The sequence below is a fragment of the Podarcis melisellensis genome (genome assembly GCF_964234715.1).
Source record: "Podarcis melisellensis genome assembly, chromosome: 17".
NCBI classification, from domain to species: domain Eukaryota; kingdom Metazoa; phylum Chordata; class Lepidosauria; order Squamata; family Lacertidae; genus Podarcis; species Podarcis melisellensis.
The window spans coordinates 18,909,845-18,924,345 of NC_138534.1; the positions used below are offsets into that span (position 1 = coordinate 18,909,845).

The 14,501-nt window shown below is 41.6% G+C and overlaps 1 protein-coding gene across 2 annotated transcripts in view; it reads right to left on the reverse strand.

Annotated features, from left to right (window-relative positions):
- SVEP1 (sushi, von Willebrand factor type A, EGF and pentraxin domain containing 1) overlaps positions 1-14,501 on the reverse strand; it is a 125,550-nt gene that overhangs the window by 60,089 nt on the left and 50,960 nt on the right. For both annotated transcript variants that reach the window (XR_014163915.1, XM_081893589.1), the window contains exons 11-21: positions 14,165-14,296; positions 12,847-13,041; positions 10,746-10,867; positions 10,040-10,148; positions 8,869-9,060; positions 8,352-8,585; positions 6,796-6,957; positions 5,638-5,799; positions 4,579-4,740; positions 2,045-2,136; positions 664-757 (exon numbers count right to left, since the gene is read on the reverse strand). Coding sequence is in view for 1 of the 2 variants with exons in the window: in XM_081893589.1 (XP_081749715.1) it covers positions 664-757; positions 2,045-2,136; positions 4,579-4,740; positions 5,638-5,799; positions 6,796-6,957; positions 8,352-8,585; positions 8,869-9,060; positions 10,040-10,148; positions 10,746-10,867; positions 12,847-13,041; positions 14,165-14,296 (1,656 nt within the window). In the remaining variant the exon portion in view is untranslated. The remainder of the gene's footprint in view (positions 1-663; positions 758-2,044; positions 2,137-4,578; positions 4,741-5,637; positions 5,800-6,795; positions 6,958-8,351; positions 8,586-8,868; positions 9,061-10,039; positions 10,149-10,745; positions 10,868-12,846; positions 13,042-14,164; positions 14,297-14,501) is intronic.

Below are 14,501 nucleotides of genomic sequence, written 5' to 3' on the forward strand. Positions count from 1 at the left end.
GGAGTGGGGTTGGGGGTTAGATCATCCAAAACTGGTTTGAGGTCCATATCGTGATATCGGTTTCATAATTTTTGACCTGGCAATATATCGCAAATCATGATGTATATGTGTGTGTGATATGCAAAAATTCCAATGTTAACTCTGCTGGCTCAGCTCCCCGCTACATCCTGCAGGGGGCAGTGAGTCACAAAAGCAGCCGCTGGCAAAAATCATAAAGTGGGGGAAACTGTGAAGCCAGCCAATGCCTCTACATAGCTCGATCCTTATTTCAGACATTGTGATATATCAGTATAGTGTAATGCTTAGCTGCTGATAGAGCATGATGCTGAAAACCAGGTATTGCCCATCCCTATTCTGTAGGGCCACAGGTTCTTCATCTCTGCTACACTCAGTAACTAGAGAATATGCACCAACGAACTTGGTGGGACCCTAACCTTAGGAGCAGGTTGCACATCCTATTAATACTGATGTATCAAGTTAATCATTACTAACAAGCTTCAATGCTTTCCATAGGAGCTAGTCACAAACAGATGTACTGGAGCCACAGGTGCAAGAGCTCATGGCGGAAAAAAACCCTAATATATTTTTTCTCCTTCCACTCACAATTATTTGGACCCAACCCTTCGTGTGCTGTACAAGATGCCAATCGACACTATCGTTTACCTTCATATCCAGGGAAGCATATGCAGATGTACCCACTTCCAACATGCTTGCAAGTTCCATTTTTGCATGGTTCCAGGAAACACTCGTGGAATACCTGTTTGCCATTGGAAATAACACAGTTTATTAAGGAAGCAAAATGCAAGCAAAGGGAACCCTGAAAGCAACAAACTGGTTTACCCTCCCCAGAAGTATAAGCTAGGCTAGATAAATAATTAAATAAACCTCAAGTTCTCGTAAGTTACATAAGATTATTCTATCATATGCTTGAAGGTTTGTAGGGCTTTGTCCATATCGAGTCTTGGGCTAAATTTAGTATTTTCCATGGCTTGAAATATTCCCAGCTGCTTGGGTTGAATTGCAGAACACACTGATTGAATAGGGAGAACTATTCTGCTGCTCCCATCCATGCACAGTTTGGGCAGCTTCTAGTAATGGATGGATGAAATACCTGTGGCAAAATCACCATGGGATTAGATGGCAGTGATGGGAAAAGATGCACAATGGAGGTGGAGGAAAAGTAGTCCTCATCAGCACCAAGAACAACGTTATTGAAAAGCACATTTCCGTAGTGAGTATTGAAAAACCCTCAAAAGGGACCACACATTTTGACACTCATGCAAACTGACACAAAACAAGGCAAGGAGTTTGGGCTCATTCCTGCAACTGTAAATTGTACGCAAAATTGTAAAGACAGTGCAGCGCAGAGGTTAAAGGAACTGGTGAGACTCGGGTTCAAAACTACACTTAGCCATGAATCTCACTGGGTAACTGTGGGCCACTCACTGTGTTAAGTTGTGGGGGAACATATCAGACGACACAGCAATTATTCAAACAGCTGTTGTTTATTCACAGGCCAGAACAGAACTGAACTGAAGGGTTCAGCCAGCCTGCTTATATAGAGCTCCACTAGAACGCAACAATAACCATTTTCTGTAACTATCCAATCACTGAACGTCACTTTCAATCCCTTATTTGCATATGTGGGCCTGAGTGAAAACTATCTACAGTATCCCCCTGCTGGCCCAGGGTGAGAACTCCAGTACATAACACCCTGTCTCTCAGTCTAACCTATCTCAGAGTTGTAGTGAGGATAAAAGGGGAAAGAGACATGTATTGTATTTATATTTTATTCTTATTTATAGATTTGTATCCTACTTTTCAAGAAACCCCCGCTCCAAAGCAATTTAAAAGCCACATGTCAAACATGCAAAGGAGTAAAATTTAAGGTATATTATTTTCTCTAGCTCCTTGGGGGGAAAGGTGGGACAGAAGTGAAATACAGAACAATAATATTACAAGAGACAAATACTGAACGCATGCAAGATGTTTTCATTTTTTAATACTAATGCTAACTTTAGACAATTATGATGTTTGTTCTTGCCTGGCTGCTGATTTGGTATTTGTTGCTGATGTTTTCTGGGGAGACTGGCAGTGCTACACTCTCTTCTGCCGCAGAGAAAGTAGAGCCAAAACCTAAATAGGATTGAATGAAAGCAACTGTAAAAATTCCACTGACAAGGTCCTCTGAGTCAAGCGTGTGACATAATCAATGATACAGCAATGGAAAAAGAATCAGCCTTGATTTGTGCAGATATAGATAGATCTATTCAATTACAGGGTCAATTGAAGCATGTGAACCTGACAACCACAAATGTGTGCCTCAGCTAGACTCTGTTGTCTTTGAGCATGGAACCATTGGTTGTTTAGGGCCACACAAGATGTGACGGCTTCTTGCCACACATACAGCTAGATAATTCTATTTATGATCTCTGTCAGTTCTTCATTCCCAAGTCCATTCTGTCTTGTTTTTGTTTGCTTGAATATGTGGACTTAACAGAATTCTCACCCATCCTTACACTAGCCCCTCACTTCTCCACAAACACTTTTCTTGCAGGCTAGCATCTTTCTATATGGCACACGAGTGGCACTGTGGGTTAAACCACAGAGCCTAGGACTTGCTGATCAGAAGGTTGGCGGTTCGAATCCCCGCGACGGTGTGAGCTCCTGTTGTTCGGTCCCATCTCCTGTCAACCTAGCAGTTCGAAAGCACATCAAAGTACAAGTAGATAAATAGGTACCGCTCCGGCGGGACAGTAAACAGCGTTTCCGTATGTGGTTCTGGTTTGCCAGAAGCAGCTTAGTCATGCTGGCTACATGACCCGGAAGCTGTACACCGGCTCCCTCGGCCAATAAAGTGAGATGAGCGCCGCAACCCCAGAGTCGGTCACAACTGGACCTAATGGTCAGGGGTCCCTTTACCTTTACCATTATAGCATCTTTCTGGGGGCAAGCTAAGGATGGAGAAAGGTTTCTGTTGTCACTTGTGTGCCTCTTTCCCTCAACCCATGTGTTTTCAGGAAAAAACCCAACTTGTTAAATACTTGGATCGGCTGATAACATATCTGGTTTGACCCAAACTCCCACTAACATTTCAGTGTGAACATCTCAGCACCTTTGTTCTTAGAGAGCTAACACCAGTCTTCAGGTCTTGTTCCACTAGAAAGCTTTGGCAACGTCTAAGGAAGAAGCGACCATGTCAGTACTATAGGTCTTTTAACTGTCTTAATTCTCACTAGATTTCTCAGTAAACCTGACCCTAGTTCAGGGTTTCCCAAACTTGGGTCTCCAGTTGTTTTGGGACTACAATTCCCATCATCCCTGACCACTGATTCAGTTAGCTAGGGAAGATGGGAGTTGTAGTTCAAAAAAGAGCTGGAGACCCAAGTTTTGAAAACCCTGCTCTAGTTCTATCCATTAAATCACTGAATTGAGTATCTTTCTTAAATATTTAGGCCCACTGCAGATGAATGTCAGCGAATATATGGACCATGTTTGTAGCAGTAAGAATAGGAGGAACAAAAGGAACGCCAGCACACATGAAAGAAAACAGGCTGCAACTTTTGAGACCAGCTTATCAAACCAGAAACCTGATTGTTTGGCCTTCGGGATGGTGGGACAACTGAATTTGCTAGTGCCCAGCCTATGTGCTGGGTACAGTGGGAGGGATTCACGCAAGAAGTCCCATTAGCAGAAGCCCTGCACAAGGTCTGATGGTTGCACCACAGGACTTTCCTCCTTCTTCCCCCTGTGTACCACCTACAATTGGCCCCGGGTGTGTATCAGGATAACCCCCTAAACAGCATGCCAGGTGTTCCATCTGTCAAGGTGGAAAGCTTGTGCTGATGAAACATTCCACATAGTGTGACACAGAGTTTCTTGCTATGAGAGGACAGCAAAGGCAGCAACAAGCTTTTCCTTGGAAGCAACCATTAGTTGCTATGTAACTATGTAACATGTTGCTATGTAACTTTTTAAAAAAGATTTTTTTATTAGATTTTATATTTGAAACATCCAATTATCACATCATATAATAAAAATAAAGAAAAAGATAGTTTTCCTCTCCTCCCTACGACTTCCCTCAACTTCCTCTTCTGGTTTATTTTTAATGTCTTCTCCTGCATTCTTTGATATATCTTAAATTTTAATGTCTTAAACCTGTAATGTTGTTATACTTTCCATATATTTTACAGCATCTTTGTAAATATATTAATTTTGTTTGTAAGTGTTTACTCAAAACCTGCTAGTGAGTTCACTTCTTTACAGTATTTCTGTCGGTATATCATAAATGGTTCCCAATCTCTCCTGAAGTCTCTATTGTCCTTGTCTCGTATTTTTTCAGTTAGTTTTGCCATTTTGGCGTATTCCATTAGTTTTTCTTCCCATTCTTCTTTTGTTGGTACTCTATCACTCTTCCATCTTTGGGCTAGCAGTATCCTAGCCGCAGTTGTAGCATACATAAAGAGTTTCTGTCTCTCTTTTGGCAAGTCTTGACCTAGAATGCCTAACAATTGCTATGTAACTTTGACCATTAACCCTACTGCCGATTTTTCACATTCTTCAGAGAAAATAACTTACTTGAACAGTCCGTTATAGACCTGGCGCCGATCACGGTAGTAGTCCCATAAAATGGGCAAGACAGGCAATAGGACTTTCCGGGGTCAGGCTGATAATAATCTCTGGGACAAGGGTGGCAGGGCATTAAACCAGAGCGAGAAAATTCTCCAGATGGACAAGGTACTGCAAAGTGAAAACAAAAACCTATTTCAACAACTACTATACAGTCATACCTCTTGTTACGTTTGCTTCATGTTACTTTCTTTTCAGGTTACGTCCCGCGGCGACCCGGAAGTACCGGAAAGGGTTACTTCCAGGTTTTAATGCTCGCGCATGTGCAGAAATGCAAAATGATGTCATGCGCATGCGCAGAAGTGGCGAATCGCAACCCGTGTGTGTGCAGACATGCCACTGTGGGTTGTGCTCTTTTCATGTTGTGAACGAGCCTCCAGAACGGATCCCATTCGCAACCAGAGGTACCACTGTACTGTCTTTGTAAATAGGTGTTGTTTTTTCACACAAAATACTGGAGACCCTTTTTCTCAAGATGGAAGAAGAGGAGGATATTGAGAATTCAAGGCCAGACTGGACATCTGGCACATTTTATTAACTTCTGCTGAGACCTAGGCTGCAAAAACAGGAGGCAGATCAGACTCCTAATTGGTTACCTGACTTGGATGATGAGTCATGATTTGTGCAGGCCTTAGCATATATGAAATGCTAAGTTTCCCCCAAGTTGCATTTGTTTTTTTTAAATGTAAAAAGTGAATAAAGACATCCGGGATGCACAGGAGTGATCTGTGATAGTACCGGTGTTAACTATTAGAAATCACTATGGAATATTTGTCAATGGAGGAAAATTGTCCCCAATGACATTATTTCTGTACCTCAAAGCCATGGGTTCAGTTCAACCTTGTCTTTTCCTTTCTTCATAAAGTTAAAGGATCGATAAGCAGAGTATAAAAGAAAGATACAACGGATGCTGCTACTCAAAAATATTCCAGTTATTCAGAGATCAGGAAAGTTGTACTGCATAGGGTTTAGCAACATGCTATTTCCCGGAATTTGAATTTCGCAAACCTCCACATGCTGATATATCCACAGCTCCTCTTTTGACTGTTGACATGCTTTCTGGGCAAGGAATGCAGTGCTTAGATCCAGTTACAGGCTGATATTTGCCAAGAGGACATGATTCGCAGATCTCAAGGCCATTTGGAGAATAGGTTCCCGGTTTGCACTCAGCTAATTAGGGAAGAACAATACACCAGAATTAAGCAATATCTAGCTTCAAATATGCATCAGGGACAACAGCCAATAACCCAAGGAGCCAAAGGCAGAATAACCTCTAAAACACAATGTAACTGGCCACTTACAAGCCCAAAGAATCTGCGCACCACAACTGCTTGCAAAATGCAACTAGCACGGAGCATCTGCCAAGAACACAAATTGCACTTATTGTGAGTGCTGAGCAGTTAGGCAAAATGTGAAGCCCACAGAAAAAAGAAGTCCATTTGGTGATTGGTCTTTTCAGTCAAACACACCGATTACAGTATAATACCAATCGCATTGGATCAACAGCTGAGGGAGAGACAAAAGCTTGAGAACTACTTGTGTTGAGGTTTTGAGTTGTAATTGTTTTAACTTGCTGTTCTTACCACTGGTTTCTTGTTTCGTGCCCGATCTACTGATTTTGTTGGTTTTATTGCCATTTTTTATTGAGTGACATTCAACGGTGGCTACCTGAAATGGACTTCTGCTGGTGCCAAAGGACTTCTCCCTCTCTTCCTCCTTGTAGGCCTTGTGTGCCCCATCCCAAAGTGTTGGGGGAACCTTTCAGAAAGGTGCATGGTTGGAGAGGACGAGGAAGTCCTGTCGCACGAGTGAACTGCTACTCACATCATGCGGAATATCACTCAGGGTTGTGAACTGCCTTCGAGTCATTTGGTTGAAAGACAGTCCAGATTAAGAAATAGGTTTCTACCCAGCCAGAGGCTGAACTTTTAATATTAGCTTTGCAATTTCCCCTTCCTCTATTTTTCCACAATTCTAAAACAACAACAAAAAAACATAAACTAGACTTTTATTTTAAATATTTAGTTCTGGTCTCCACAACTGTTTAAAATAAATTCTAAATATTATTAAAATATTTCAAAAGCAATTTTTTGCAGTGTCTAAATGAAAAACTTACATCTTTAGTTGCTTTTTTAAAAAGGTATTACATGATTGCTAACCTCTCACCTTTACATTCTGATATGCTTCTGGCATGGAGATATTCAGTGTAGCTAGCAGAAGGGCAGTTCTTACATTCCAGTTGCCCTTCCTCATCTTGGTACGAACCAATCCAGCAGCTTTCACATGCATGGTGTTCCAGGGAGTAATAAGTCCCCAGAGGGCAGTTAACTGTAATTTAACCGGACAAAATAAAAGTTATGCATGGAAAATGTAATGAAGATCTTTGTCTACAGTAGCTGCTGACCACAGCCCAGTTCTCACAAGCAACAGAAAGCAAGGCAAAACCCATGTCTGAACTACACCAGCCAGACTGCAGGGGCGGGGCGTTTCACATAGCTGAATGCTCCTCTGTTCAAACATTTCCTATGAATTTGGCTAAAGGATGAATTAACTCATCCATTTCAGCTGATCTATGAACACACCGCAATACAGATAATATAATGTTTGCAATTGGGTTTCCGATTCCGGTCTGCCTTAAAATGGAAGCAGCTTCCACAACAGCGGGAGATTGTTGGCAAAGAAAAAACAGGGATGATTAATAATAATAATAATAATAATAATAATAATAATATAATTTATTATTTCTACCCCGCCCATCTAGCTGGGTTTCCTCAGCTACTCTGGGCAGCTTTCAGCAGAACATTAAAAACAGAATAAAATTTCAAACATTAAAAACTTCCCTAAACAGGGTTGCCTTCAGATGTCTTCTAAAAGTTGGATAGCTGTTTATTTCCTTTACATCGGATGGGAGGGTGTTCCACAAGGTGGGCGCTGCCACCAAGAAGGCCCTCTGCCTGGTTCCCTGCAACCTCACTTCTCGAAGTAAGGGAACCGCCAGAAGGCTCTTGGAGGTGGACCTCAAAATCCAGGCAGAACGATGGGGGTGGAGACGCTCCTTCAGCTATTCTGGGCTGAGGCTGTTTAGGGCTTTAAAAGTCAGCACCAACACTTTGAATTGTGCTTGTGAATTATGATTGAGGATAATTATCCTTGCAAGCTCCCCCCCCCGGAACAGGGGGGAATGGGCTCCACTCACAGTTTGTCTTGGTACCTGGCTCTCGCTCCAGCATAGAATGTGGGAGGCAGGGAGGCACTGAGTGAAAAAGCACTTTACCTGCTGATAGCCCCCCAATGCCGCCATTAAGAAGCAGAGGTTCTCCTGTTAATTAGAGTTTAATTTGGACTAATGTATGGACGCGTGCTAGAAGAGATGAGATCATAAATTGCGGAATTGAAGCAGCTGCAAGGTCATTAAGGTTTGAACTTGAAAGAAGACTTCATTCGGTGTAGTATAATGTTTGCAATCACACAAGCAGCACTGCTGTACAATGAAATGGTACATAGGGCACAGCACTGAAATATCCAGATATATCCAAACAATTAAGAAAATTTGCCTCTTTCACATTTTTTCTTTTATAGTGGAAAGAGGGAATGGAACAGCGTTATTGAAAACTTTGCCACCTGTTAAGATTCTATCATGCTTTCTCAGTTCTCCTTCGAAAGCAGTAACCTTTCTTTTATTTACTGCAACTAAAGACAAGAAAAAGCTGAATTTTGCTTACCACACATCCGGCCTCTTAGGACAGAGCCTGGCCTGCAAAACAGGAAGGCCTTTTCAGCTTCTAGCGAGTTGGCGTCCGCTACGAGCAGTTCAGAAGAAAACTGAAAAGAATACATTGGATCCTTACTGAGAGTTCTTTTCAGCCTGTTTGTGATAGTCTCTAGCGTTTTTAGAAGACGCTGTTGGTTCTCCGATTCCAGCGTATCATTTCGTTCATCAGGCAATGGTACACTAGCTGGGATTAGGGGGAAAACAAAAACAAACAAACCTCACACATGTACACAAAGGCTTGAAAATGTTGACTCCCACAACACCATAAGTCAGAGCAGGAGAGTATGAAATAATAATAATGCAAATATGCAAATTGTTAGACACCGCTCCTGAATATTACGGCAAAAGGAAAAGCCACTCTTAAAACTCACTCGAAAATCTCTTGTTTTTATACCAGGCACAGTATGAAATATTACACCCAATAAACAATATTTTATACAATAATGAAAAAAGAGGGTTTTCCTTACCAGTTATATTAAAAACCAACTTTATTTTGTGGTCTGATGTAGGCACATTCATTTTTTTGTGCCTTTTGACCCGGGAGTGTGCCACATTCACCGAACCAGATAGTGGGTTAGGTTTTTCTTCTTCAGGAACTGCCTCGAGGAAATCATCGTACGAATAATCTAGCCGATTTGCTCCACCCCAGCCACCAGGACCTGGCAATCATTAGTATGAAGAGGAAATATCACAATGATAATAGAGCAACAACTCCCAAGGATGCCAACACACACACACGAATGAAGCATTGCTAAATTGCTGAAAGAAGAAAATAAAAAGACCTCACTGCATGTAGAAATCTGACTTGACTTCGGAACATGTATCCAGCAGAGGTAGAGAATGAGGCAGAGGGCCTTCTTGGTAGTGGCGCCCGCCGTGTGGAACACCCTCCCATCAGATGTCAAGGAAATAAACAACTACAGTGGTACCTCGGTTTAAGAACAGCCCTGTTAACGAACTATTCGGTATATGAACTCTGCAAAACCAGAAGTAGATGTTCCGGTTAGCAAACTTTACCTCGGTCTACGAATGGAAGCCAAACGGTGGAAGGGCACCGGCGGCGGGAGGCCTCATTAGGGAAAGCGCACTTCGGTTTAAGAATGGCTTCGGTTTAAGAACGGACTACCGTAACGGATTAAGTACATAAACCGAGGTACCACTGTATCTGAGTTTTAGAAGACACCTCAAGGCAGCCCTGTTTAGGGAAGTTTTTAATATTTGATGCTTTATTGTATTTTTAATATTTTGTTGGGTGCCACCCAGAGCGGCTGGGGAAACCCAGCCAGATGGGTGGGGTATATATATATATATATATTAGGCAATGCTTGCTGCACATTATACTGAAATGAATTTCACAGAGCGCCATAATTGTTCTTTCAAAACAAGAAGGAAAATGGGAATTTAGAATGAAGGAAAAGTTCTCTACTCTGAATCCTATCTTCAAACAACACCCCCAACCCCACCCCTCACTTTTCTTTGTCCAGGGCTCAAACATGTGTTTGCAATGATTTGATAGTTAGACCAAAATCGAGAATTGCTAGATGGATCAGTACATCTTCAGGACTGCTGAATGTTCCCTTCTTATTTTAGGCTATCTAGGAGGTTTAGAGCTAGTGAGCAGCAAAATAATTCACTTACCAATTGCAAAGCCATTTTCATAGTCATAATTATATTCTAAGCAATGTTTCTGTGGCAGATCCTCCAGTCTGCAGTCAATGTCATCGACATCATTGCAAAACGATGGAACCTATGAGCCAAGATTTAAGAGTAACAGTGAAAACACTGGGCAGGAAACTGCCTGATTATTTCTGTAAGTTGAAGTCTTGTGCAAGGACTTCTACTTGCAGAAGGGGGCATTCCCCCCTCTCCTCCCCCAGTGCCCCCCAAAATTGCCTCTGGGGGAATTGAGAGAACCCCCCAGAATAGCACATTCCATCTGGCAAACTGCAGTGCTTTGCATGGACAGAACAACGCATAACAGTGCAATGCTAAAATCTACCTCTTAATTTAACGTACTTCTTTAGATACAAAGCTTTAACTTCCCAGCCATTACCCAATTTAAATATTATTTTCCAAATAAGAAATAACTGTTCCATCAGCCAATAGCTTTCATAAACCGAAAGGTAGGAAACAGGCTTGGTTTAGGAATATAAACGCATCTTATTCAAACGGTACAAAGTACTGCAATTATTAGACAATATTTTGAGCTATAGAAAATTTACTCCTGAAATTAAATATTGTCGCTCTGCTGTACATATTGTGTGCTCAACATTTTGAGGGCAAGCAATTCAGTTCATGAAATGATAATAATTACTTTTAAAAAGATGGTGCATTACTAACCCACCATTTTACCAAGCGCGCTCTGAAAAGCGTCCCCAAAATTTTTAAGAAGGTTGCTGTCATCACATCGCGTTGCTTTGTACAGCATCTCAAAGGATTTGAAACCATGGTTTGCCAAGCGATTCACTGAAAAAAAAGGTACGGGAGGATTCTTCGTTTATTTAAACGATTCATATACCGCTTCCAAGCAGTGTACAAAAGAGATTTTTTTAAAATGATAAGTCAGTTCAGATGATTATATTTATTTATACCCCCACTTTCCCCCCAATGGTGGCTTACAGATAAAACTAATAATTGCTAAAAGTGTGGGGGGAGAGACATTAAAAAACAAATAAACATTAATAGAATTAAAACTACATGCACATATAAAACCTGTTTAAAACATACAAATAATTAAAATGTAAACAGCACAACACTAGCCCTTTCATTAAAGTTAAAGGTAAAGGGACCCCTGACCATTAGGTCCAGTCGTGGCCAACTCTGGGGTTGCGGCGCTCATCTCACTTTATTGGCCGAGGGAACCGGCGTACAGCTTCCGGGTCATGTGGCCAGCATGACAAAGCCGCTTCTGGCAAACCAGAGCAGTGCACAGAAACGCCGTTTACCTTCCTGCCGGAGCGGTATCTATTTATCTACTTGCACTTTGACGTGCTTTCGAACTGCTAGGTGGGCAGGAGCAGGGACCGAGCAACGGGAGCTCACCCCGTTGCGGGGATTCGAACCGCCAACCTTCCGATCGGCAAGTCCTAGGCTCAGTTAAAAGCCTGTTGGAACAATAACGTCTTCGCCTGCCAATGGAAGGACAAAAAGGTGGGAGCCCGTCTAGTTTCTCCAGGGAGGGAGTTCCGGAGACTGGAAGCAGCCACCACCAAGAAGGCCCTCTCCCATAACATGAGAAAAGTTTATTTTAAATAAGTACTTATTAAATAAGTGAAGAAACTAGTTATAATGAATAACTTATATCTGACTATTATCAGCAAGTATGTAAGAATTACAGCCGTACCTTGGATCTCAAATGCCTTGGCTCCCGAACAAATCGGCTCCCGAACGATTGAAACCCGGAAGTGAATGTTCCGGTTTTCTGAACAATTTTCAGAAGCCGAACATCTCGCAAGGCTTCCGATGGGCTGCAGGAGCTTCCTGCAGCCTATCAGAAGCCATGCTTTGGTTTCTGAATGTTTTAGAAGTCAAACGGACTTCCGGAACGGATTGCATTCAAGGTACGATTGCATTCCAATCACATATTTTGGCGTGTTCACATGACACACTAAGCTAAACCATGACTTAGTCCAAACATGGTTGGAGCCTGAGAAGGAAATCATGACCACTTTGTTCCTTCTTGGGCTGCTTAGGAGTAGCATCCATGGTTTGACTTAGCATGTCATCCAACTCTTGGGTAAGGCCTCTTCCTTACGGTTGTGAGCCAAGGTTAAGGAGAAGAGACTTTAACTACAATCCATGTCCGGATAGCATGCTAAGCCAAACCCTGACCTAAAAAGACTGGGAGGAGAAAAGCTGGTTATGGGGTCTCCACTGGGAGTCAGCATATTCACACACTCATGGTAAACCAAAATTTGGTTTACCATGACTTGCAAACCAGGTCAGTATGACACTGCCTGCACTCCTGGCAGGAAGTAAGTGGCTAAATGTATTTGTTATAATAATAAAAAACCCCAACATTCCAAATAACCGTGCTTTGAATTAGGAGTCATATTTTAGCAATTAAGAAGGAAAGTATTTTGCTGACATTTCAGTATTTGCTTAATAGTTAGACGTCTAATCCAGTTCATCCCCTGTGTGTGTCACTGAAGAGGTTAGCAGGAAAGGGAAGATAAGAACTCTCCCAGGGGTCTGGAACAGCCCCTGAATCTCTGTTAAATAACAAAGAACCATCTTTTTTGTTGTGGAAACAGAAATAATTCCAGCAATTCCTCAGCCGTTAGTACCTCAATCCTAGCTGCGGTTGCTTGTAGGTTTTATTAGAACCAGGACTTCAGAATGAAGCCTAGGTTTCTTTTCATATAATTCCCAGTTCCTAGTTCCTGTATCGCCTACACAAAGAATGCACTAGGTCCTTGGAAATCAAAATACATAATAAACCTTACGAGAACAGTCAGGCCATTCTGTTGAATACGGTGGTTTCCAGATACCATCTTTGTAGGCACAATAGTAATTTTCATTGGAACCTGATGTGAAGTCATATCCAGCCATGCAGCGTAATGTGCAATTAACTCCTGTCTTATCTTCTGTGCATATAAAATCCCCGTTTACTGGGGTAAAGGGGATTTCACAAGGAGAGCCTGGGGAAGAAAAAAAAAGAGAGAAAACAATAGAGGAAGGCTCTATTTTAATTCCTCTTGGCATTAAAAAATGCAAATCACCTTTATTCTGGATATTGAGCCCGTGGTACAGACCCCACCCCAAAGTTCTGTACTTTGATTGCTCTGCAATCTTCTTCTCAGTTCCATTCCTCCTGAATTCTCCTCCTGGGAGAATTTCTAAAATCAATTCTGGAACTGGAGCATGTGAAATTTCCCACAACCTAAGAGTTCATTTGCATCTTTCTCCTTTCCCCTGTATAGCACCCATGGGTGCATGTCCATTTCTAAATGCAGCAGCAAAGGAATCTTGATGCGATTGTATGTATGATTGCAGCAAGAGTCTTTTTCTGCAGTGTTTTACCGATGTGCACAAGCACACCTGCACATTGGCAAATCACCCCACACAAAAATGTTGACATAGCTGTACGTATGGTGGCATCAAGATCACTGTTTTGTTCATCGGGGAGAGAAAACACAAATTAACCAAAGGAGCTTAAAATTACGGCAGACTGCGCTCTGTATATAAGCCAGAAATTAAAGCAACAACAACAGATTTAATGGAAAACGTGGAACTCTTAAGTACAAAAGAGAAATTCAGAGGAGGAGAATTTTTGGAAATACCCATAAACTGTGTGTACACACACACACACACACACACACGCACGCACACTAGTTTTTTTAAACATATCATTTCCAACAATCATTTAACGTAACTTCTCATTTAACATAACTTCTTCTTACAATATTTTAGACTTCCATCAACAACCTCTGGTGATTTTTTGTTCTTTATCACTTATTCAGCATTTCTTAATTTCTCTATTACTCTTAATTGTCATTAACTAACAATTCTCTTCATAGTCTTTCTTGCAATATTTCAAATAGTCCTCCTTACAGAACTTCTTGCAATCCTACTAGCGTAATCTGTTAATTATAATTACTTTTCAAATAATTCATACATTTAGTCGAATCTTCTAAGAATCTCTGATCCCACAGGTTTCGAATCCTTCCTGTTAATTTATCTAATTCTGCACAGTCCATTAATTTCAGGAAATACCCATAAACTGTGCAAGCCATTTTAAATGTAAGCACCAACAAAACCTACCTCTGATGACTATGTGGAGCTCACAGGTCCTGTTATTTCCTGAGGAGTCACTGGCAGTATACTGAACCAGTGTCTCTCCTTTGGGAAAAAGATCTCCAGATGAGTGGCTTTTAGTTATTGTTAAGACCAAACCTAGAAAAGCCAGAGGGGAAAAAAGAAGAAGACATCAGTCCATTATTTCTGCCTACAAACCGTAGTCCTACCGGCTTGAGTCCAAAGCCATTGTTCTGGGCTTGAAGCCCGATGCCACCGGATTTTACTAAATCCCAACGAGTCCTATGAAACGTTGGAAAATGTTTTTGGAGGGAACGTTCTTCAAATGCTTAATGTGCTATAA